This window comes from Physella acuta, unplaced genomic scaffold (genome assembly GCF_028476545.2).
Source record: "Physella acuta isolate Inbredline_101_S28 unplaced genomic scaffold, ASM2847654v3 ptg000010l, whole genome shotgun sequence".
NCBI lineage: Eukaryota > Metazoa > Mollusca > Gastropoda > Physidae > Physella > Physella acuta.
In genome coordinates this window covers 329,675-354,808 of record NW_026731530.1, presented here as the reverse complement: position 1 = coordinate 354,808, position 25,134 = coordinate 329,675, and the positions used below count along the sequence as shown (strand labels likewise).

At 31.1% G+C, this 25,134-nt stretch overlaps 3 protein-coding genes and 1 non-coding gene across 6 annotated transcripts; 2 read left to right on the top strand and 2 right to left on the bottom strand.

The window, feature by feature from the left end:
- The first annotated feature begins 294 nt into the window (after positions 1 to 294).
- LOC131931465 (LON peptidase N-terminal domain and RING finger protein 3) lies at positions 295 to 8,156 on the top strand. The gene is made up of 10 exons (XM_059288308.1): positions 295 to 1,019; positions 1,291 to 1,532; positions 2,544 to 2,847; positions 3,226 to 3,402; positions 3,509 to 3,723; positions 3,939 to 4,060; positions 4,253 to 4,423; positions 4,960 to 5,150; positions 5,300 to 5,550; positions 5,736 to 8,156. Exons 1-10 carry the CDS (start codon positions 431 to 433, stop codon positions 5,769 to 5,771), a joined length of 2,298 nt encoding a protein of 765 aa, XP_059144291.1. The 5' UTR covers positions 295 to 430; the 3' UTR covers positions 5,772 to 8,156.
- Positions 8,157 to 8,925: 769 nt separating this feature from the next.
- Positions 8,926 to 8,998, bottom strand: Trnav-uac (transfer RNA valine (anticodon UAC)). The gene has a single exon. It is a non-coding gene; the product is annotated as a tRNA-Val (tRNA).
- Positions 8,999 to 11,482: 2,484 nt separating this feature from the next.
- On the bottom strand, positions 11,483 to 21,127 carry LOC131931188 (vacuolar protein-sorting-associated protein 36). 3 transcript variants are annotated; one of them, XM_059288088.1, is made up of 14 exons: positions 21,110 to 21,127; positions 19,861 to 20,028; positions 18,429 to 18,497; positions 18,042 to 18,112; positions 17,513 to 17,627; positions 17,285 to 17,377; positions 16,608 to 16,724; positions 16,399 to 16,476; positions 16,162 to 16,296; positions 14,022 to 14,087; positions 13,484 to 13,548; positions 12,840 to 12,924; positions 12,528 to 12,604; positions 11,483 to 11,669 (listed from the first exon to the last, which is right to left on the bottom strand). In XM_059288088.1, exons 2-14 carry the CDS (start codon positions 19,954 to 19,956, stop codon positions 11,576 to 11,578), a joined length of 1,161 nt encoding a protein of 386 aa, XP_059144071.1. In that variant the 5' UTR covers positions 19,957 to 20,028; positions 21,110 to 21,127; the 3' UTR covers positions 11,483 to 11,575. The 3 variants fall into 3 exon arrangements, with proteins under 3 accessions (XP_059144071.1, XP_059143919.1, XP_059143994.1); XM_059287936.1 differs by lacking the exon at positions 21,110 to 21,127 and adding an exon at positions 20,720 to 20,833; XM_059288011.1 differs by lacking the exon at positions 21,110 to 21,127 and adding an exon at positions 20,720 to 20,833 and having other exon boundaries at positions 19,861 to 20,014.
- Positions 21,128 to 21,388: 261 nt separating this feature from the next.
- On the top strand, positions 21,389 to 23,135 carry LOC131931375 (uncharacterized). The gene is made up of 3 exons (XM_059288209.1): positions 21,389 to 21,529; positions 22,306 to 22,505; positions 22,705 to 23,135. The coding sequence occupies exons 1-3, from the start codon at positions 21,490 to 21,492 to the stop codon at positions 22,768 to 22,770; spliced, it is 306 nt and encodes a 101-aa protein (XP_059144192.1). The 5' UTR covers positions 21,389 to 21,489; the 3' UTR covers positions 22,771 to 23,135.
- The last annotated feature ends 1,999 nt before the right edge of the window (positions 23,136 to 25,134 follow it).

The following is a 25,134-nucleotide window of genomic DNA, read 5'->3' as shown; positions in this document are numbered from 1 at the left end:
TATGAAGTCAAGAAAACGTCCCAATTAAGAATATTTTAGCAAGCTCATTTAGCACAACTCATCGGATACATCTTCTAGTTTAATCAACCACTCAGTTCAGCGTTAAACATTTAACTTTAACTCTAAAGCCAAAAGCTAATGTTATTTAACAGATTACGTAATGATTATGAGACCAGCTATCTAAAAACATGGAACTGATCTTGAACGTGGCCTTCAAACTTGCTAGTCGGTCAAGTTTAACCAATCAATTGCAAGAGTTTAGTCATGTGATATTTATGTAACAAAATTGTTATATTAAGACTTACATGACATGTGTGCCATTGTTTAGTAAAGTGTAGCTAGATCTAGATTAGACCTAGTTAATTGTAGCTTTTATTTCTTCTTTTAAATAACAGTAAATTAAAAATTCAAGATCCAGATCTATGTTAAAATGGTAGATCTGGCCAAAGAGGCATTCAGTACGAATAATTTCAGTCTGGCAGCTGAAATTTACGAAAGAACTATTCTTGAAAATGGACCCACTTCAGAATTATTTTTGGGATTAGCCGATAGTTTTGCAAGAGCTGGTAACTTTTCTAAAGCATTTGAATCATATAAAATTGCCTATAGATACGGGAAAGTGACTCCAGAAAAATTGAAACATTTAGTGATTGGATTAGTAGATACAGTGAAACAAGATTTACTCAACATATCGGGAAACAAAGGGAAAAAAAGTTGTATGTTCATTTGTGGAGTTTGTCGCGGCCTTTTAGCTGATCCTGTCACGGTACCCTGCGGACATACCTTTTGTAGAAAGTGTCTTGAAAAGGATAAGTCAAGAACGTGTGAAAATTGTGGAATTGTTCACTATAGGCTTAAAACACGGAGTTGCAATTCAAATGTGGTGCTGACTAATTTGATAGAAAAATGGTTCCCGAATGAACAAAAGGCTGCTCGGTTAAAACAAGAAGGAAATGAATATTTTTCTAAGGGAGATTTTGTAAGTGCAATCGACGTTTACACACGGGCACTTGCAATAGGTGAGTTGAAGTAGCAATGTATATATTTATGAATACCTAGGCCATACTAATTAAGTAATTTACCAAGTCCAAAATACTATTACTAAAATATTAGCCTAATATCATCATATATTAAATAATTAAATTAAATAGGCCTATAATAAATTATTATATCATAAGTCAGTTGGGGCCTATTTAATAAATTTATCCAATAATAATATAATACATAATTATGGGAATACCTTTTGTTTATTATTTTAAAACTTTTAATTTCTTTTTGATTATTTTTTAGCCCAACAAGATCATCTTTTGCTTAGTAACAGAAGCCATGCATATTCATCACTTGACAGATATGAAGAAGCTCTTCGTGATGCTGAGGCAGTTATAAAAATACGCCCAGATTGGCCAAAAGGATATTTTCGTAAAGGCTGTGCTCTGTTTGGCCTTGCTTGCTATGAAGAAGCTGCTGTTGCTTTCTTACAATGTTTAGCTTTAGATCAGAAAGTTGCGTCTGCTAAGGACTATCTTTCTAAGGTAAATATTCATTCAAGATTTTCTTTTATTTCCCATTTAAAAGTAACATGTGAATGGTATATCCTTAATTTAACTTTTTTCATCTAGTTCAATTTAAAATATACATTTTTAGTTATAACTAGCCCATTAGAATTTCACAGAGCTCTTGCAGGACTATTGTACGTGTAATAGACATTATAATGAAAAACTAAACCATAAGCAATAGATAAAATAGCTCATTACTAATTTTTGTAATAGCGTACAACCTGAAAGAAAGGTAAATATAAATTTCTTAGTGCAAGACATGTAAGAAATATATTTTATACAAGCTGACCCGCGCAGTAAGCATACACCATATTTAGTTGTATTATTTTCTACTTTTCAGAATTCATAATTTGTCAATTCAACACTACCAATGCTGCAACTGAAAATATTAAAACACTATCAGTAGCTCATGAAGGACAATTATCCTCATCCTCCCTTTCCTCTCTTTCCCCCCCCCCCCCCCCCCCAGCCCTTGTGAAAGCAGCTGTCTGTGATGACAGTTTACAGTCGACTATAAAAAGAGCAAGCAGAACATGTTACTACCTCCCCTTAGTTTCAAATAGTTTAAAAACTAAATTATCCGCCCCTAATAGCATTCACTGATTCGACCCAGCTCTATGATTGTAAACATTTGGCGTGAACCACATCTTACCACAGCTCACCAGACGGGTGGGGGGGTGGTAGCTATAAGCATAGTGAGTGAGGGAGTGGGCGATTCAGCGTGCTAACGTGGTGTCCCGAATGGTCCGTCCTGAATGGTCCCTCCATGATGAGAAATATATATATATATATATATATATATATATATATATATATATATATATATATATATATATATATATACATATATATATATAGATAGATAGATAGATAGATAGATAGATATAGATATTATATATTTTCCACTTACAAATTTAAAAAAAAATCGAACAGCTGCTCTTTTGCTCCATTATGTAAAAATAAAAACAATCCTCTTTTTTTTTACAGGCACTAGATAAAATCCTGTCTGCTCTGTTGCCAGATGACCCTAAAGCGGAAGCTCTTCAGCAAAGAAGTAATCCAACTTTGCTACACAAGTTGATTGAGACTAATTTCACCTCTCCTATTTTGCTACCTGATATTGCCAACACCCTGTGTGGCTTGGCACAAATTGTTAAAGAAACCATAAATGTTGCTAGCAACTTTTCTACAGAACCTACTCCTTGTGTTGTTAATAAGGAAGAAGAAGTCCATAAAGTCCAGCCTGATATTAGTAATGTAGAAGAGGAACCTTTATCAGAAAATCTCAGATGTAAGTAGGTGTAATTAAAAATTTTCACAAGGCTTTTGAGCCCTTCCCTTAATATTTGTATATTAAGCACTTGGTGAAATGGAATTTATGTATAGGTCTAATGATGATAAGAACTACTGACAAAATTTTTTAAGCATGATGCCTTGGTGTATGAACCTTGTAAAAAGAAAAATATGGGGTTAGATAATAATTTAATGGTGTTTACCCCCCCCCCCCCCCCCGTAAATTATATATATATATATATATATATATATATATATATATATATATATATATATATATATATATATATATATATAAAATACACACTCATATACATTTTGGTGTGTTAATATTTAAGTTTAAAAAAGTAAGTATATATTTTTTTGTTTTTTTTAGGGAGTTCCCTACCAGACTGTAGTTCTGTGGACCATGCAGAGATAAAACAAATTACCAAACCCAGGTCACACTCTCCATTGTTATTAGCATCAAGAAAACGATTACGAAACGCGACTACTGCTCAGCATCCTCAGCACCCAGCTAGTCCTATCCGATCCACACCTCAAAAACTTTTGAGTAAGGCGCATAATTAATATTTGGTACCAATATTATATATATATTGAATACACTTTTTTGTATGTTCTTAAGATCAACAACTTATTCGGAGATAAATATATTTCAGAATCTACTTTGGAAAGCTCTTCAGCATTTGATTCTGATGCATGCCAATTGAAGCCTGAACAGAAGAGTGTAGAAGACCTTGAGTGTGGACTCTGTTACAGAATATTCTTGGAGCCTGTTACAACTCCATGTGGTCATACATTTTGTCGTAAATGCTTAGATAGATGTTTGGACCACACAGTAACTTGCCCTCTATGCAAAGGAAATTTAGCTGAGGTACTTCCATAAAGTCATGGGTTGAGTAAATAATTAAATAGAAAATCATCTTCTTCATTTTAGTTTGTATTTTACATACTTTTTTCATTTGAAATTTAAAACATCAGTAATTTAAAAACATCCACTTAACATTTTTTTTAAATCAATTGAAATGAATTTTCCTTCCTAAGTGATATGTTTGCACAAGTTAATGATTTTATCCTACTTTATTCTAGTATTTGGCAGAGAGAAGACAGTCTGTTACTGACTCTATACAGTGTATTATTGAAACCTACTTTAAAGCTGAATATGCTGAGAGGTGTAGAATTAACGATGAGGAAATGATTGAACTTACTAAGTAAAGATTTTCATTGATTAACATTTATTTATCTAGTAGAAGTTTGTAAATGGAGATTATTCAGAAATATATGTATTTTTAATGACTTAGTTGTTGTAAGTTTACGATTTACATGAGTAACATATTTGAATCCTAAAATAGTTAGAAATGTACCAAACCAATAGACAATTGTTGTAAAATCTTTTATTCTAGAATGGGAAGTGGTCAACAGTCTGATATCCCAGTGTTTGTTTGCACACTTAGTTTTCCCACAATTCCATGCCCTTTGCACATATTTGAGCCCCGCTACAGGCTGATGATACGACAGTGTATGGAATCTGGCACTCGTCAGTTTGGAATGTGCATGCATGTCAACGAACCTGGGTGAGTGAATAAAAATTGTTGCTGCTTTAATTTTTAAAATTTATAAAGGAATGGAAAGATTTATAATGTTCTTAACCTATAGCAATCATAATGCTGTTTAACAGTATCAAAGTAATGCCTCTGTTATTATTGGTACAAGTTCTCTGTTTAATTTTTTAGTTATTAATCACAACCATGTACATTTTAGTTACCGCTGTTGCATTTGTCTTTGTGTCTTGATTTGTTAAAAATTGGATTAATGTATCACACAAAATAATTTCTTATAAAAAACAATTGTTTTAAACATATTAAAATCCTTCTGTGTAAACAGATAAGACTACAGAATTCAGAACAATTAGAGTTCATAAAAGTTAAAATGGTAATAAGATGTTTTTCTAAAACAATATAAGAATTCAATTTCATGGTAAGAATACAATGAATTTTGTATAGATGAATTAGATGAACAATTTATTTCTCTTTGAAAACTTTTTTCCTATTTTTAAAAAATGTATGCTTGAAACAAAATCATTATTTATCGTAAACTTTTTATTTTACAGTAAAGAATTCTCTGACTATGGATGTATGCTAGAAATTAGGGATGTACAGTATTTTCCTGATGGAAGATCCGTAGTTGATACTATTGGTGGCAGGCGTTTTAAAGTACTAAGCAGGGGAAAGCGTGATGGCTATAATACAGCAAAAGTAGAGTTTCTTTTTGACAAACCAGTTCGCGAGGAGGATTCACAAAGTAAAGGCTTAATTATTGGTTGTTTTTAAATAACTAAAAAACTTAATTATACATATTTGTTACATTTATGTTTTATGTTGTGATGTTTTGGGTTGAGTTTCAAATTTTTTTTCTGCAGTCTAAATAAACATTTCTTAATTGTATTTCAGCTGTCAGTGCATTGCAAGCAGAAACACACACTATGGTAAAAAATTGGCTTTTGAAAGTACCAGCTGGACATCGCAATAAAATTATGCAACATTTTGGAGAACTTCCCGACTATGATGCAAATGCACCTTTTGCTCCTAATGGCCCGGCATGGTTGTGGTGGTCAGTGGCAGTATTGCCTTTGGATCCACGAGTACAAATTACTATGCTTGCAATGTGTAGCTTGTCTGAACGGTTGATAGCATTAAAAAAGGTAATTTTTTTTTAAAGCTGTATAATTTATCCTGGGTGTTAAAAAATTAAATAATGCATTAGCTTTTTAAAATAAAATATTATTATACCAAGCACATTCAGTTTAAGCATATCTTTCTTTTTAGAAAGTTGAACATTATATTTGCGCAACACACAAAATTTAAAATAATTTCTATCATTCTACAGGTCTTGGAGTATTTAAACCGCAGAGGCAGTCAATGACTATCCAGATTTTTAGCTGAGAAAGTCTTTTTGCTTGAGTCTCCAGCAACTGTTATGATACTCTTCTTCATTGCAGTTCTTTTAGCCATACATTTTTATGATATGCCAACCTTAGCCTATAATAATTTTCTGATCTGATTCATATATACTGTATTTAAGTTATTAATATTCAACCGTAATCCCATGGTTTTTTTATTTTTTTAGAAATTATGATTTTAAAATAAAATTTGGCTCTCCTGGTATAGCTACTAGATCTAAATTTGTAGAGTGAGATTAAAAGAAACTATTTGCATAAACACATCATGCCTTATTAAAGAAGTTATGATGTATATTTCAGTATGATGTATATTTCAGTATATAATAGGATGACGATAACATTTTTGTTTTTTAATTCCTTTGTTAAACATTTTTATGTTTTAATAATAGTATATCCAACAACTAAATTAGCAGAGAAACAAATATTTTCCAGAATTTACTGCAGCAGTTTGAAATCAAAATGTTTCCCCTAATGTTTAGATTACTTAATTTGCCATTACCTGAAAAATCTTATCTTCATTCCTTTATTCCTTTAGTATAACTTGTTCGTGATTCTTTAGTTTAGGTTTTGTTTTAAATGTAACTTTATTTGCAACATTTTATGAACAGCAGTTAAGACATTTTTTTTTAAACCCAAAATTCCTTTTACTGTCTACTTCCATCTGTGGAAGATAGAATATAACTTGTATTATAATTATAGACTAGATCAGCTGAATCCTTAGCCCGAGAACAAAATTACCCAAAAATTTGGTTATTGGATGATAAATAACTACATCCAAGTAAGGAACTCTTCTGTGTAAGAAAATGTAACAATGGCTTGGTGACAAATATCTCTTGAAAAAAACATTGTTTTCTTTTTATATCTTTATGGCTCTTGTACACATTGGATATCTTCCAGTTTTCTGGCCATATCACATTTGTGCCATAGTCTTATACTGTTTTGAAAATCATTTTAAATTTCTAAAGTAAATGATTTACCAAATCTCCTATGTTTTAATGTATAATTAATGATTATAAAAATTGATTTATCAAGATTTCCTCCTCTCAGTTTGTTTCGAATGGTCAACTTTTGTTTACTGCACTACTTTTCTGTACAATAAATTATTTGCTAATGTTGTTTTAAATGAAAATACAACTCTTTTTACCAAAAAAAAAACATACCCAGACTTAACAGAAATGGCATTATTTCTATCGCAAGAATTCACTTCTAATTCAACTGCTTTTGATGCAAAAAAAAAAAAAAAAAAAAATCCCCATTAACATATCAAAACCCCACTCTAACTGATAGTTAACAGTTTTATTAACTTTTATGCAAATAATGCAAAGCTGTTCTTTTGTAATTGTTTATTGCAATTTTATGCACCTACTTTTCATAGAGGACTTATAACTGATCCCTTTAAATTATCTACTATATAATTGGTTTTTCAGTGTACGATTGCTTCCGTATTTTTGCAATAAATATTAATTATGACTGCTGCATTGCATGAGTAAAGTCTAAGCTTTATTAATCAGGAAACCTCTTGCCAATAATTTTCTTTCCCTTGTATTGTTTCTCTAAATAAAAAAATCCTCAACGGATTTTTATAAAGATGTGATATTACCATGGGTTAAAAATGCTAAAAACAACTGCAGTCTGCCATCATTGTTCTGTAAACAAAAAATGATGAATGCACGGTTTTATGCAATTAATCAAACTGCTCTATGTTTTTGTGGGTGCTACTATATTATAAATACTATTTTCTTCTTTAACTGTCAACAACACTGATTTAACTTTTTCATACCTTTGTGGTTTTATTTTTTTTAAATCAGAAAATTCACTGCATTTTTGTTATACCTGTTTGGTTGCAATCCCTTTTAAAAATATTTTTTACTATGTTATTTATTAGCTGAATCTGTGACACATCTTTTAGCCAAATCCAAATATTTATTTCTGTTCATAAAACATTTTTAACATCTTTTAAAAAAAATTATTTTGTACTTGTATATTCTGTAATTATGAAAAGCTTAAAAAGAATTTGTTAAAATGACTATTTTTAATGGTAGGCTTATAGACTAAAAAAAATGTCTATTTGAAGACTCTGTAATTAACAAATATAATATTTTTATATTGTTATAGTTTATACTTAATTGATTTATGTGGTTAAAATGATTTATGAACCCAAGTTTAGTATAGTATTATTCCTTTTTGAAAGTGTGACATAAATTTAAGGAAAAAAATATTTAATACACCTTAAGAATGTACTGTAATTGTCATGTTTATTATTTATTCATTTAGTCATGAACAGTAAAAATAAAACAAAATGTTCTTTTGTTTTGTGCATATTTGTGAATTAAACATATGGTTTGGTCTTTTAATTTTTGGGTAAATTATTTACAATGATAATTATGAATGCTACTTCATAATTTCAAAGCACAGTGAAAGCATGTTCAACATACCTAGAGTTTACCTCAATTACTTTATGCCAGGCTTTAAAAAATGGCTTATTAGAAATATTTATTTGCTAAAAATTTCACTTGAGCAGAGAGTCACAACATGAAGTAACCTACACTGGTAATGCTACCTGAGAATCAAATTTCATTATAGCTTGATCTTTTATTTAATTGTTGGGGTCAATGCAGAGGCGTAGCGACCCTTCCCGGCGCCCGGGGACAAACTTGTCGATTTGCACCCCCCCCCTCAAGATTTTGATTTGCACCCCCCCCTCAAACTTTCAATTTGCACCCACCCCCCCTCGAGATTTCGATTTGAACCCCCCTCAAACTTTCGATTTGCACCCACCTCAACCTTTCAATTTATTTTTCCAACCCATTTTGGCGCCCCCTAATGTCGACGCCCGGGGACATATGTCCATTTAGATGTTCTAGCCTCTAAAAGTACAAACAAAGGAAATTTAGCTGGAATCAGTGGATCCTAACCTTTTTCATAGACACATTCACTGAAACCTTATTAGCTCTATGGTCCACATTGACAACATCCTCATTTGACCTTCGCAGAATCCAGAGAAACTAAACAACATAATAACCAATGAATACTGATCTTAATTCTAGTATTACCAACACCGACTACTTGGCCCCGCTTTTCATAGCAACATAAATAAGAGATAGAAAAAAAAACAGGAGGTTCTGGCGAGGTTCGAACTCGCGACCTTCTGCGTGTAAAGCAGACGTGATAACCACTACACCACAGAACCACCTAATAACCCGTACCGCTCAAGTACTAGTATGAGAATTAACAGACATCGTTCAAACAACAAAACAGGTTAGCCTACAGATCACAGTAGGAATTACTTGCCTAATTTTAAGTCATTTAAGCTATTTGTATTTTTGTGCAGTTGAAAAACCAAATTAGAATGTAAAAAATGTAGTATTTGCATTACAAAGGGAAGGTCTATTTAATAATAAGTCTACGTGTTTATGTTTTTTTTTAAAACAATGTCCACGCCAAGTTTATTTTTTAACAAGTCAGCGATTTATTTTAACAGTATGGATTGGAATGGGTATTCTTTTCATTAGGAGCAACAAGCTTTCTGTTTCTTTTCCTTTAAAATTTAATTAGGACGAACGTACCAAGGAAGCTGACAAAGGGCGAAAACCTGTTTAGACAGGGGAAATTTAGGCCAACACGAAAAAAAAATGAATTATTACGTCAAATATTACATAATAAATATTAAAGCATTTCTTTATGTAACATTAATAATTTATTTGTTATGTAGATCTAGGCCTAATGGACAATTTTATGTTGTTAGGCATGCTTTGTAAAAAAATAAAAAATAAAATTCAACTCGTAAAAAGGTTCTTGCTCCAAGTTAGACCTTGTAGTCCTCCTTTTAAGCGAAGTGAACATTATTCATATATATATATATATATATATATATATATATATATATATATATATATATATATATATATATATACACAGAGCCGGCGTTAGGGGGTGGCAAACGGGGCGGTCGCCCTAGGCCCCGCGCTTCAGCAATGTCATTGTTATCTGATTTAGTTTGTAAACTTTAAAAAATTGTTCTGTATATATATATATATATATATATATATATATATATATATATATATATATATATATATATATATATATATATATATATATATATATATATATATATGTGTGTGTGTATGTATATTATATATATATCACAGCCTCTCTCACTAATATTTAAATGTATAGGTCAAATCTCTCTCTCGCTATCTTTGTATATATGCCTATATATAGGAGTGATGGAAGTAGGAGATGAATCAACATTCAACAAACATTAAGTTGACCTCATTTATGGACGATTTATCATAGTTTATGAGCCTAAAAATAGACCTATGCCTGTGTCAAAAAATGTGCGTGTTACGCAATACCTAAATTAAATAAGGTTCGCCGAGCACGCCCCATATAGGCCAACTTTAACCTGAAATGTGTGAAACCCTACCTGAGCTACGTTTATAGCAACCTTTATCAAAAGCTGTTACACTGTCAAGATATGACTACAAAACGTATAAAAAATGCAGTATGCTACATTATATCTCAAAGAATCAAGGCGCAATTATGACTTACTCATAATTACAACTTGTTAAAATATAGTCAGCCATTAGAATTTTGGCGGTGTGGTTAATGGAGTTGTCTCAAAAATACATAATTGAGTAGTTTGCTGTGATACTTTAAATCTGGATGGGCCATGACGTCGCACATCTGAGGGGAGGGGGTGGGGGTGCGGGTGGGGGGAGGCGTAGGTCAAAACTTGTGACAATGTGGGATCAACCATTCTGACATAGCAAAACCTTTTTTTAATATTATTTATATATAAAATAATTTTAACGCAAAACAGGTCCACCTTCACTCTTCAGTATAGTTACTTTTTAGGCTAAGGGAAAAAGGTAACGCAGATACATTAGTTTAGGGAGGGTCCGGTAGTTTGTGATATTTGATAGAATGTGCAAAGGTAGCCACTATGGGGGTCCCTCTGAAATTGATCAACATCATAGCAGCTCTATGAAGACTCCAACTGCCAGATATCCATAAGAACAGGTTAACTAACTCCTTTTCGTCAAAAACCGGAGTTTTTTTAAAATAGTCATTGACTGGATCACTAGAAGAACAACCTCAGGCCAAAAAAATTAGACACATATTGCGTAAAGAAGAATCCCCTGAAACCGAGAGACGTGGTTGTGTCCCTTTGCTCCAAACTGAGACACCAGGAATGATGTGAAGGTAGCAGGGATAAATAGGGATGATCCCCATGTGCCTGCAGGAGTCCCAAAATAGCAATTATTTATTAGATGTATAAGGATCATCTTGAAGGATACAACCCCCCCCCCCCCAGATTAGAAACTGGGGCACATAGGCTAAGTTCCCAAACTATTCTATTTTTAGGATAGTTTTTTTAGGCAACGTCTGTCCCTTTGACCCAATTGTAATACAACAATTTCGTTTTAACTTTCCAGTTACATTTGTCTCAGATGACAACACAAGAATATCTTATTTTTAATCTAATTAGATTTCAATTTAGTCATCAAAATTGAAACTTTACTACACTCAATATGCAAAGGAAAGACAACAGGGTTGAGCCTTAGTGAATGCTTGATAAGCCAGGTGATAGTGACCTGTTTGTCGTGGGTGGTTAAAATTGCATACAGTTTCTAGATCTACCATTTGGATTAAAAAATAAGAAACATGATGCGATTTTATAACTCATTTATTTTAGTCTCATACATAAAAGATACATGCATTAAAAAACGTAAATTATTTGAAGTTCACATCAATACACTGGCTATGTTTTGGTTAAAAATAAATTAGGAAAAAAGCGAAGCCCTTCGATGGTTTCATCTCTACAAACACCTCCCATTTTTTCTGTTAAGAAAAGTCTGAAAAAAAAACGACATAAAAATTTCATAAAAAACGTTTTAATAACAAGCTTTTAGATCTATGTACTAATGCACTAAAAAGTAGAAAATAAATTATACACTACTATTTAAATAACTATAAAGAAATGCGTGGGTCTCTTCCTAAATATTAGACACTACTATTTAAATTACTATAAAGAAAAACGTGGGTCACTTTAGTATCTATTGGATACCTTTACTAATATTTAGGAAGAGACCCCGCTTTTCTTTATAGTTATTTAAATAGTAGTCTATAATTTATTTTCTACTTTTTAGTGCATTAGTACATAGATCTAAAAGCTTGTTATTAAAAGGTTTTTTATGAATTTTTTCTTAGTACTTTACATGTTTTTATTTACAATACAGGTTCATGACTAAAAACCATTGCACGCCTATTGAACGTGATGGCGCAGCTATTGAACGTGATGATGCGTGTGGTGTGGTTGGATAGACATGCCTACTAATTCGGTCCAAATTTTAATTAGTTCATAAAAAATTAATTATGCATCCAATTAAGTCAAATTTAATTTCAGATTGCATTGTCTTCATGTCTTGACCCACGTGTCAACTGTGAACCGTATGTGTCAAGTAGAAGTGTCAGAATTTTCGCTCGAGCATTTCGATCTAGACTGACGACAGAGGAAGCGAGTTAAATAAAAGCTTGTAAAAAGGAGGTAATTGAATATAATTTAAAATAAACAATCAGAGAAAAATGTCAAGAGACCAGCAGCCAGTGTGTTACTGTCTGCCCATTGGTTGTTACGACAACATGTTTTAGGATAATTGGTCGACATGTGTCCCTTAATGTAAATTGAGTTTAGGATAATTAAAAATAACAACCTCTCTCTAGCCAAGGTTACTGCTACTTCAAGTAACTGAGCCAGCTGTTCAGCAGTTAATGACCCTTGTTCCTCAACCTGAAAAATAAAAACATGATTTTTTCATAATTATTTTCTTTGATAATATTAGCAGTTTAGTCAAGATAGAGCTGTTATTTACAGGTGAATTTGTAATAACCAGTCTAGTTCTTTGAGTCAAAAGTGTACCGCACATAGGTCAAGGTATGCAAATGCAGCTGTTTACCAACAAGCCAACTCTTTTGTCCTAAAGATAAGAAATTACTGTTTGATCTACAAGGTTAGATTATCTCACCATTTGACTAGTCTTTGAGACAATTTCTTCCTCGTTCTGGTTCTCTGCCTGTAGAACTGACACACCGCTATCAAAAGTACGCAGCCTAAAACATTCAAAACACAAGCTGTCATTACAATTTTTTATTATAGTGTGAGAAAATATGAACACTACTTGTTGAAATGTGTGTCAAAAATAATTAAGAAAAATGTTTACTTTTACAGGAAACTACAGCGTGGTCAAGGGGTAGAGTGCTCCATAACAAATTTGAAAGCCTTGAGAATTCAAGGAGGATACGACTGAGAATATTCTACCCAGACTACCCCTTCATACAGTCAGAGAAATAGATGAACTCTGCTTATTATATCTTTGGGAACATATAATATAAAAGGGTACATTTTTTACATAGGCTTTACAAATACAATGAGTAATGTACTACTCTCACCTTGTAAAAGCAAAGTATGATTCCATGGGGCAAGTGGAGTTCACCTGTTTCTGTGACCTAGGCATATGAAGGGCTAGTATGGTCAGCACTATCCCAGGTACCCATCAGAGCTGGGTGGACTCAGGGACATTCAACCGACTAGAACCCAGATTCAAACTTAAGACTTTCAGGTTAGCAGTCATATGCTCTACCATTAAACAACACCTTGCCATAATCTCACCTTATGGGCAGTCTTAAAAGCTCCATCAGTTGACAAGCATGCAGCAAATCTTCAGGTGACAACAGCTAGAAACAAGATAACATTTTAAAACCAGAATTACAACCCCACCCCTACTTATATCTACTACCAACAAATAATTCTTGGGGTCCCTAACTATAACATAACAATTTTTACTCCTTGTATTAGTACTTAGTATGCATTGCTAATATGTATGACAACAGGGTACACAATATAGAAATGCTCATTTATTTCAAGTAAAAGCCTATTTTTAAGTCATAATGTGTGTGGGTTTGTTGTCAAATTTTGTGACTCAAGTTTCTAACGGAGCTTTCACATTTAAGCTTAGCAGTGAAGTACATCTCTGTATACAATCTATTTAAATATTACACTGAAAAATTATTGCAGTTAACTGTGAGTCACAATAGCAATTACTTGATTTAATCAGGTCATCTGATGCACACAAATGTACATTTGTAAACTTGTTTATTATAAATATAAGGGTTTTTATTGTTTTATTTAGAAATTTTCCTTTACAAACCTCCATGCCTCGAGCTCTGTTGACACGACAGTAAACATCAGTCAGGGTCATCATTCCTCCACTTTCCTGAAACAAAATGTTGCATACGCTCATTTTATTTTAAGATAATTCTTTTATTATGGATAATAGTTGGTAGAATATCAAATGCATTTAAAAAAAAACATTTTTAAAAACTCAGCAATGCAAAATTTAGTGTACAAAAGATGGTAAAAGTATTTTAAGAATAATTAAAAAATAATTATTCAACACTAAATTTTCTGAATTATTTACATAACCCTTACCAAGAATATAAAAAAATGTGCAAAATCTATGATAAACAGAACTAAAAAGTACAGATGTTTGTTCTTTAACTACTAGAAATTTTTGACAAGACTGGCTGAAGATCTATAGGGCATGTACATTTTTAGCTGACTAAACAAAAAATTAAAAAAAAAAAGGCAATGGAGAGATACATTTTTATAATTGTCACAACTATCTATTACCATCAGTATTAAAGGCTTGGTTAATAAAATTAGTAAAATAATAACTAAGTATTACCATTATAAGCTTAGTTAATAGATATTTTACAAATATTCACAACGGTGACAGGACAAATGATCTCAGACAAAATATCTCAGACAAAATATCTCACGGACAAATGATCTCAGGACAAATGATCTCAGGACAAAAGATCTCAAGGACAAATGATCTCACGGACAAAAGATACCAGGACAAAATATATCAGGACAAATGATATCATGGACAAATGATCTCAGACAAAATATCTCACACCTAAATTTTAATAGTGTATTGGGTGACTTTAGTTGATCTGAAAATTTTTTATTAACTGTTGTATGGTTTTGTTTAATATGTTTAATATTGTTTATAGGCCCATATGATAATTGTAAGAAATGTTTGCCGTATAAATTTATCATATTGCATTTTAAAATTAGGATTATTATTATAGAAGATTAAAGTAATTGTTCGATAGACAGCATAGGCGCGCTTGCCAAACATGAGACAATCCAACCATGTCAGGTGGACGAAACTAGATCAAAGAGGATGAAATAACAATAGAGAAACACCTTCGTAACAAGGTGGCTGCCCGCTTTGATGGTAGAGACATGCCTTAAGGGAAAGACATTCGCCCTCCATGAACAATACAACTAATAGCTAAATTCAATAGTTATGCGTCGGTCACACCTTAGTGATCAGGTGACAAATGCTTATTTAAGACAAACAGCGGTCATCGCGGAGTTAGATCATGTCGAGCAAGAGTTCACACAATACATGATCACATAGTATTGGAGAGGTGTGATCATAACGATGTACTGTCAGCAAAGAAACGTAAACGTTATGTTTGTGTTGATCATGCAATAAAAACAATAATTTTACGTTACCAACCTAGAGACCCATTAACATTTTTGAGAGATATTTCTCATGTTTTAAACATTATTGTTGTATAGCTACCGTTACTTTGTTTTATACATTATCATTTATCATACCTTTCAGGCTAAAGGAGAAAGTTTGTTTTAATTTTTATTTTATCAAATCAAAGGCCATTACAAAGATTAAGTTAAATAAATCTCTTGATGGTTTGTTAAGTTTAACAAATTCATTTTATTCACAATTATTATGCGTAAAGAAAGTAAATAAAACCATATTGACAGTCAATTTAAAAAAAAGTTCAAATGAACTAAAATCATTGTACATACTATTAACATTTTGCTGTGAGATATTTTGTCTGAGATATTTTGTCTGAGATCATTTGTCCGTGGTATCATTTGTCCTGATATATTTTGTCCTGGTATCTTTTGTCCTTGAGATTATTTGTCCTTGAGATCAATTGTCCTGAGATCATTTGTCCTGAGATCATTTGTCCGTGAGATATTTTGTCTGAGATCATTTGTCCTGAGATCATTTGTCATGGAACCTATACAACTATGTATTACCATTATAGGCTTAGTTAATAGATATTTAAAAAATAGTCACAACTATATATTACCATTATAGGGTTAGTTAATAGATATTTTTAAAATATTCACAACTATGTATTACCATTATAGGCGTATTTGATAGATATTTTAAAAATATTAACAACTATGTATTACCATTATAGGCTTAGTTAATAGATATTTTAAAAAATACAACTATGTATTACCATTATAGGCTTAGTCAATAAACTAGAAAGTTGTCTGGCCAACTCGGTGTAATATTTATCTCCTGTTCCATGGGTTTCCTTTGTAACTGGATTGGGTATACCCATACTCAGCAAGTATGACTTGAACTTAACTGTCTATTGAAATAACAAACAATATTACCATTTCTAAAAATGTATAGGATTCAATTTAGTTATAAATAAACTTGAAATTTTACCCCTTTAGTGTAAGCAACTTACCTCATCTTCAGTAATCTCCCCTTGTACATCTTTGATTTTTGCAGCAATGGATTTACTTAAGCTGACCATTTCTCTAGCCTTAATAAGTTAAAGATAGAACAATGTCAGTTAAAATAAATAAATGAAATATCTTGTAAATGTAACTGATAACTTTGCACATATGAAATATACTACAGGTAGAATTTTAACATTTAAAATGGTTAACTTGCCTTCTCCATTAAATTTCTGAGGTCTTGAAAAGCTTGAGATATATTTTTATTTGTTTCCTTGTTTTTTTGCTGGATAGATCTTTCTATGCCCACAATGCCAGGTCTTTGTCGAGGTAACTGTAAAGATTTATTATATATCATAAAAGTGTAAAAAAAAAAGTTATATAGCTTTTTACAGCAGTAAAAGTGAAAGTGATAAAAAAAACCAAGAAATATAGCTAGCACACTTTGTCTAGGTAAAATGCTTTCACAACAAAAGAAGGAGCTCTTAATTGCAAACATTCATTTATCTTATTCATTTAAAGTGATTACTGGAAAAAAAATATTTAAAACTGATTCCCATCGGAAGGCTACAGGTGTAAATTTAAATTTGGTTAATTTGGCTACAGGTATAAATTTAAAAGTAGTGACAGGTATTTTTACTACAGGTATAAATTTGAACATAGTTACAGGTACTAAGTATGGGGAATTTTAAAAATTAAAACTAACAAGCTTTATTTTAATATCTACACATTAAAAAACATATATTACTTGAAAAAAAAAAGTATATTTCTGGAATTTTTTTGGTAATATTATTTTAAAACTTATGAAATGAAAATTTAAAATGCTAATTAAACAGTATTTTTGTATTTACACTTAACACTATTTATATGAGAGCAATTAGCAGATATGCTTACAAGTCCAGGGTTGCTGCTAGCATTAGAAGTTTGGGGTGCAGATTGTGACTCCCATTTCTTCTTTTTCACTTCTTCCTTTAGACGCTGCATGAACTGTAGTGGCAACAAAAAAAAATAATGTAAAGAGAATCAAAGTTAAGCTGACTTTATAAAATACAACCAAGATTTGCAATTTATGTAGTGACAATTTGTTTTTAAATAATTTAAAATAACAACCATATTACATGCCTCTTGTTGTCCATATTCTCTGAAAGACAGTCTGATGTAGCTATGGGAACTGTGAGAAACTGGACCAGGTGGTTGCCCTGGAAACGGCTTAACCAAGTGGACTACAATTTTGGCACTGCAATGGTATATCAAATAATCTGTTAGAGTTTTAAAAATTGACAAAAAATTTAAAACAAGGTTTTAGAGGTTTCCACGACAACCAAACTAATTTTCTTTTTTGTTTTTGAGTGTTAGTACTTAACTTTAATGTGCTAAAAGCTAAAAATTAGCATTATATATTAAACAAATATTTAAAATAAATAGTGAGCACATTTTTAAAGACATTTCAGAGAAGTATCTTGAGATAGGGAACAGTGATGTACTTTATTTATAGAAAAAAAAACAATGACAGAAAATGTGGATATTTAATAAAAAGTTTAAAGAAGCAGATAAGGTGTGTACTGATCACACATCTATTATAAAGGTGGGACATTTACTTTGTGTTACACACAGGAAACAAAAATGTAATGAGTAATCGAGCTTGGCCTACCTCTTTGTTAAACCCCCTGGTTGTTCATCAAGTGATGAGATATTTGCCAAGGGTAGACTTATGACGCAATTCTGGTAAGTATAATGAATTGAATCAGATACTATTTATTGTCTTTAATAACATTTTTGTATAATAAAATCATAAAATAGTCTTGAAGAGAAAACGTTTCAATGGATTTTCAAATTAATTCCTCACACTGCAACCAATGTCAACATTGATGATTTTCTTGTTCAAACAAATATAAAATCTTATTACACAAAAAATTAGATAAAATGGGTTCTAGAGTAACCTAGTTGCTTTAAATAATCAACCATGCATGGTAAAAGAACATATACAACTTTAGTAAACACAACAGACCAAGTTTGACAAAAACCAATACCAATTTACCCTGTTTTTCTGGTCCTGCCAAAGTAAGCGGTGTGTGGTCAGCTTGAGAAGTCCATTAGTGAAAGCCGTCTGTAATATGAAAGTAAAGTTTAAACACATTTTTAAAGTAACTTTTTATTTTATAATAATGCAATTTGGTTTTAAAAAAAAATAAAGATAGTTTTTCTTTTACTTGTGAAGGGCCACACTCTCACATCAAGCAAAAGTAAAATGATGTATGGACGGAAGAACGCCCAAGTAAATATAGAAGATATTGGGGAAATAAAATAATTAGTAATGGCACAATGGTAAAATACAGAGAAAACGACTTGATAAATCATACCTGAGCTAATAAATAATGAAGCTGATGATGCTTTCTAAAATTTATTATTCAAACAACTTTCAATAAAGTGATGACAATATTTTTAAAAAAAAATCCAAAGAGCATACGTATACATTCATACAAATATATATATATATATATATATATATATATATATATATATATATATATATATATAAATAAATATATAGTCCTATATATATATATATAGTCCTATATATATATATATATATATATATATATATATATATATATATATATATAGATATATATATATAAATTTAGCTTCTTATTCCTTTCTGCTGCCTGGGCACATAGTGAAGAGTTCACAGTTTGCCATAATTTGTGGCTATTTAATTGTGATTCCAGTAATGAGCTTTGAGGAAGCACTACACACCCTTGTGCTGGATCAAAATATATACTATAGCTTAAATCCACCACTTTCTTGACCCCCCCCCCCCCCCCCCCATAGAAGTATTTTCTTTAAACTTTGAATATTAAAGGGCCCATACAGATAATAGCTCAGGGCCATAACAAGTCTAAATCCTCTACCAATTTATCTTTCTTTCAAATGAAACGTTTGGTCTCCTCTTACTTTTCCTACACCCTCCTACTGACCTACTGTACTTCACTCAATAAATTACTGGAAATTATCTACATACTTTCAATAATGTCAGGCTAATGCAGAACTAACTAGTCTACTGGAGTCAGCATTTATAAGTACTAGCCTTATTACTTAATACTAAGTCTATAAGTATAAGTCTAGACCATAGGCCTAAGTGGGGACGCCGTGACCTAGCGGTATAGCAATAAACTGCTAACTGGAAAGTCCTGAGTTCGAATCTGGATTCAAGTCAGTAGCACGTCTCTGGTGGCTACCTTACGGGTGTTAGGGAAAATAAAGGTGGCTGGTCATAGTGCTGATCTTACTATAGTACTATCCCTTCACATGCCGAGGTAATTGAAACCAAATGTGTCTAAGGCACCAACAGGAAAAGATAATAATCATTGATAGGCCTAACTAGAAGTTTAGATCTAGAAATTTCTAGATCTAGTGATTAGTAATGTAATGTTAACACTTATAAGTACAGTGATCTAGATCTAATCCACCTTGTCTTGGCCATCGTAAACTGCCACTCCCCCTCTCTGTTCAACAAGACTTTCATCTGGATACAAGCTACCATCACACCAGGAAAAACGATCCATCACTACACAATAACAATAACCAACATTGCCATCAGCTAGTTTTCCTTGATAGATTTACCTAGAGATAGAAATCTAGATAAAATGTAACAATAAAAAATCACATTGAGTGTTGACATCATTTGTCATGTATCATATTGAATCAATATTGATTAATTTAATATAGATGTCTAGATCAATATGTATTATTATTATATATTAATATATACCTATAGGGCCTATTAATAATATTGTTATTACTATATACATACATGATGATCAGATATAGGCCTAAATATATCTAGACTAGTATTACTATACTATAAGTTATAACTCTATTGTATACACTACTATACAGTTTACAGTTTAATATTTTGTATATATATTGAATATTAGGCCTATATATAATAATAATATTTAGGCATAGGCCTAGACATATATATATATATATTATTAATAATATTGTTATTAATATACAATGTATATTATACATAGAGTCTAGAGTCTAGGCTAATAATATTAATAATAATAAATAGATCTAGAATCTAGATCTAGATATATTAATATCTACTATATCTAGATACACTACTAGTACTAGATCTAGATCTAGATTCTTCTAGTCCTTAGACTAAAGTCTAGTGTAGATTTAGATCTGGATTCTAGATCTAGATTCCTAGATTTCTAGATCTAGTCTAGATCTAGATCTAGTCTAGATCTGGTCTAAAATTTTAGGCCTAATAATAAGTAAAAGTAAAGTAAATTATCGTAAATTATCGTAAGGCTCTACCGAGTGAAGAGAAAGGCCTGACTAGATGCCTGCCCAATTAATAATTAAATAATTATCTCATGAATTTGGGAATGAATAAAGTTTGGATTACTATTTTTAGACGTAGAAAAAGCAGACTTGCCATATAGGAAATGCACAACATTTCTCAACCATTAATATTATTAATCTTTTATAAATATCCTTTGACGAACCCTCACGTGGGAGCCTTTTGTGTAATTTAACTTTGAAAAAAAAACAAAGGCACAATTATATATATATATATATATATATATATATATATATATATATATATATATATATATATATATGCGAGCTATCCTATTTAGTTTATCTTATATAAATGATGCTTCATTAAAATCAGCGCTCCTTTAACACAAATTATAGACATACATAGCTAAATACATCTTATAGGCCTAGATTGACCTAGAATTTATATCACTGAACTGATAAGCCGTCATGCCCCTTTTTTAAAGTCTGAAAACAGAGCTACATTTCTATACAACTAAAAACATAATGTTTATGTTATCTATAACTAGCCAATCTTACGTCATATTTTTAGACGATTAATACACTTCAAGAACATCTAAAACATTGATGACATTAACAGTTTATTGTTTAAAAATAATATAAGCTGATAGAATCTAGTTTTTTGGTGACTAAAATATGAATGCACAATTTCTAAATATTTAACTGGCAACTCAAATTGGAGGTCAGTAAATAGGAGGACACTCACGTTCCTTAGGAGAAGAAACTAGACTCTATAATCTAGAATGTTGACCAAAATAACACCACTGCTTAGGATCGCACCTCGTACGTATTTTGACAGCTAATTTTTTTTTTTTTAAATTCTAGAAATCTTAATTTTTATCTAGAAAAATATCTAATTATTGATTAGTTAGTTAGTTATAAAGTTAGGCCTAACGGCTAAGCCGCTAAGTTACCGACTACAGACTCACTACAGAGCAAATAAAATTCCAAAACTAAAACTTAGTAAAACAACTCACTCATCCCAGTCATTGTCAGCCAATTTGTAGTTGCTAAAAAAATGAGTTGTTAGTAACTTATTAGACTTCTAGATCTAGATCTAGATCTATCTTACTAGATCTAGATCTAGATTTCTAGATCTAGATTGGAATCGAAATTCTAGATCTAATTTTGAATAAAATAAAATTTTCTAGAAACAGAAAGAGTTCTCTTTAAACTTTAAGTTAAGACCGCTAGGAGTATTGGTGCAGTAATGAGTAATGAGTATTGTAATTATTAATTATTCTAATTAATTGACATTTTATGATTTTAATCCATTTTCAATCATCAGTCAATTATTGTTTTATTGAGATTTTAGTGCTGTAAAAATTTTGCAGCCATTTTCTCATTTTAACACTATAACACCATCCAGCCTGTTTTTTTAATCCATTGGAATGAACCCCAGAGTTTGGAGAGTCCGTCTCAGGGGTTTGTCAGAGGTCAAGACAAACATCCAACTCCTATAATTAAATTCTTGATTGGATTTTCAAATAGCTGTTAGTGTTGAGGAGTTTTAGGAATTGTCTGTTTTGTTTTTTAAAAAAATCTTGCTGTTAATTTAGGCATCCAACAAGCTCGTATGAGCCATGGAGTCCCTGCACACTGGAAAACCATGCGTCAGATATGTGAAGAGAACAAGAATCACATGAACTTTTTACCAGTCCCTGAAGGCTCATGGTCTCAAGCTTATAAAGCAAAGAATGCCAAGATCAACCTGTATTTACTTTCGTCTGCACTAGCCTTCATCGCTACATTTGGATATGTAAGTCTTTCTTAAAAGTGAAAATAAACTTCGCTTTATTAGATTGTACTATAATAATTATCACAAGCTACTTTAAAGCGTTATTTTTTAAATGTTTACATTTAATTAGGCTTTTCCATAGCTTATGGGCATATTAAGTCATTATTAGAAACTAATTTTGTTTACTATATTTATACTCATTTTTTTTTTCATTTTTCAGCTGTACAAAAATGGTTTCATGTACCTACATTCAGCACCTCCAATGTACAACAGCAAGCCACAATAATTTATAAAGTACATTAAATTAAAGTTATCAAGTAATTTTTTCCTCACTGTAGTGAAAATATTTTATTTTATTACAAGCCCAGGGAACTTATTTTTGCCATGCATATCTTTTTGTTTCTACTGTTATAAAACACATTGATCCTTATATTTGATCAATAATTCCAGTGTTAGCAGTGGCAGAAAAATATTGAATAATTTTGTGATGTTAAAAATGACTCTCCCAGAGCTTAGTTAAAAAAGATTTGCTAGCTTTAATGTTCTTATAGCTTTCAAAAGTTAAATAAATGCATCAGAAATTTAGCGTGGAAATTGTTGAAAGTGTAGTTATGTTGAGTTTTAATATTGTAATAAACTTTTTGAACTTAATTTTTCTTGTTATCAATCTGTTGTTTTGAGACAGGTCATTCTGTAAATGTGGTTGTCCTAGCACTAGCAGTGATTGGTTCAAAACATTTTTTGTTTTAGATTTTGATCTCATACAGTTTATTAGAGAACAGTAATGTTGATGAATGAACAGGTGGGTTCTTCAGAAGTAGGTACCACGTTTAGAGAGTTATTTGAACACAGAAACTGGGGTATTGATCAAATGCTTTACCAATACAAGTGGACCTTGCCCATGTAATAAACATTTTTTCATTTTAATTTCAACAAGACTGACAAAATTAAAACATTTGATTTATTAAGTTACAAAGAAATCTTATGAAATGCAGTACATTATTTCATTTTGCTATGATTCACTACACTCAAAAAATAAAATACACAAGAAAAATTTCTCATGACTCTGCTTTTTAGTGGGAATCAATCAGAATAACACTGGATAGGTACAAAAATTAGACCTTAAAGTTACAAATAAACTGAAAGCAAAATAATACTGAAATGTGTACAAGCACTAGTTTAAAATGTTTTCAAATGTCTATTTTCAATCTGATTCAAACAATGCAATAGGAGTAGGTTATTTCCCCAGTAATGAATTAATCAAACCAGATCTATGGATAGGTTTTTCAGGATGAAAACAAATTAGCTTGGACCTTTCTGTAGCCAATTTAGAACATTTTAAATAATTATTTGCAGTTACCAAAGAGTCATTGTATTATTTGCAATTGAAAAAGTGACTAGCCTTGTATCTCTTAAATTTAATGTAACTATAACTTAAATTCTAAATGCCTCAATACTTCATACATATTTACTGATGTAAAAATCTGAAGTAATGTAAAACAACCTGAATGTAATAAATGTGCTGCTGCTTTTAAGCAAATTTAATGATAAAAATGATTATAGTTGACTTTTAAGGCCTCTTATTTAATAAGTCTAACTACAACTACTACAAGTGTAACAAAGTTGGAAAAACAACAATATCATCAAAGAAAAAAAGACCAAAAATGTACTGAAATGCATTGAGGACTTTCATCAATAAATTCTTTGATAACATTAACACTGCAACAGAGGGTACACATCTTGGAAAAATCAGTTGCAGAAACATAAAAAGCTATTTGATTATCACAGGACTATTTAATTAATATCACAAAAACTTTTTGCAATTATTTATTGTAATCATTTATACATTCCTAATCCTAGGCAAAATATTATTTAAATGTTTTCTGAATTTATAAATGTTAATATTTCAATGCAAAACTAACAACCAAAAAAATATTTGTGTCACAAAAAATCCACCTCTGTGAGATGTCACTAATGGACACACCCTAATAAAAAATAGTTCTTCAAAAGTGGATGGGGTCTAAAATCCAAAATGCTTGTGGACGTCATAAATGGATGACTCCAATATTTTCAAGAAAAACATTACTTTCCAGTGTCCTAACTTGAGCAAGTGTAATTTTCAAGGTAGGCAAAAAATTGTGCAAACACAAGTTTGAAAAAAAATTTAAATGCAAAATATCAAATTTTAAAATTAAACCATCTTTAAAAATAGATGTTTTTATAGACAACAATTATAAAGGAAGCACAATAGGCCTATTGTTTAAGCTTATCACAATCCTATTCACATAAAATGGTATATTCAACTTTCAAGTTTAAACTAGTACCAAGCTGGATGTTTAAGCCTAACACAGCATTTACACTTACTGATGTAAACTATACATGTCTAGAAATAATAACTCGCAACACGTAAGCATACATGTTAAATATTAAAACTTGTAGGTTTTTTTTTCTTCGTAAGTGTAAATACTGTATAAACTTATTCTGTTGTGTATAATGCCTAACCATTTGGTATTCCATCCTCTAATTAGGTAAACTTGAGTAATAGTAATAGATTGAATTGATCGACCAATAAAGATCTGAGGTAAAAAAAAAAAGCATGTAAGAATAGAAGTAATGAAAGAGGCTGACCATTGGTCATCTGAAGAAAAGT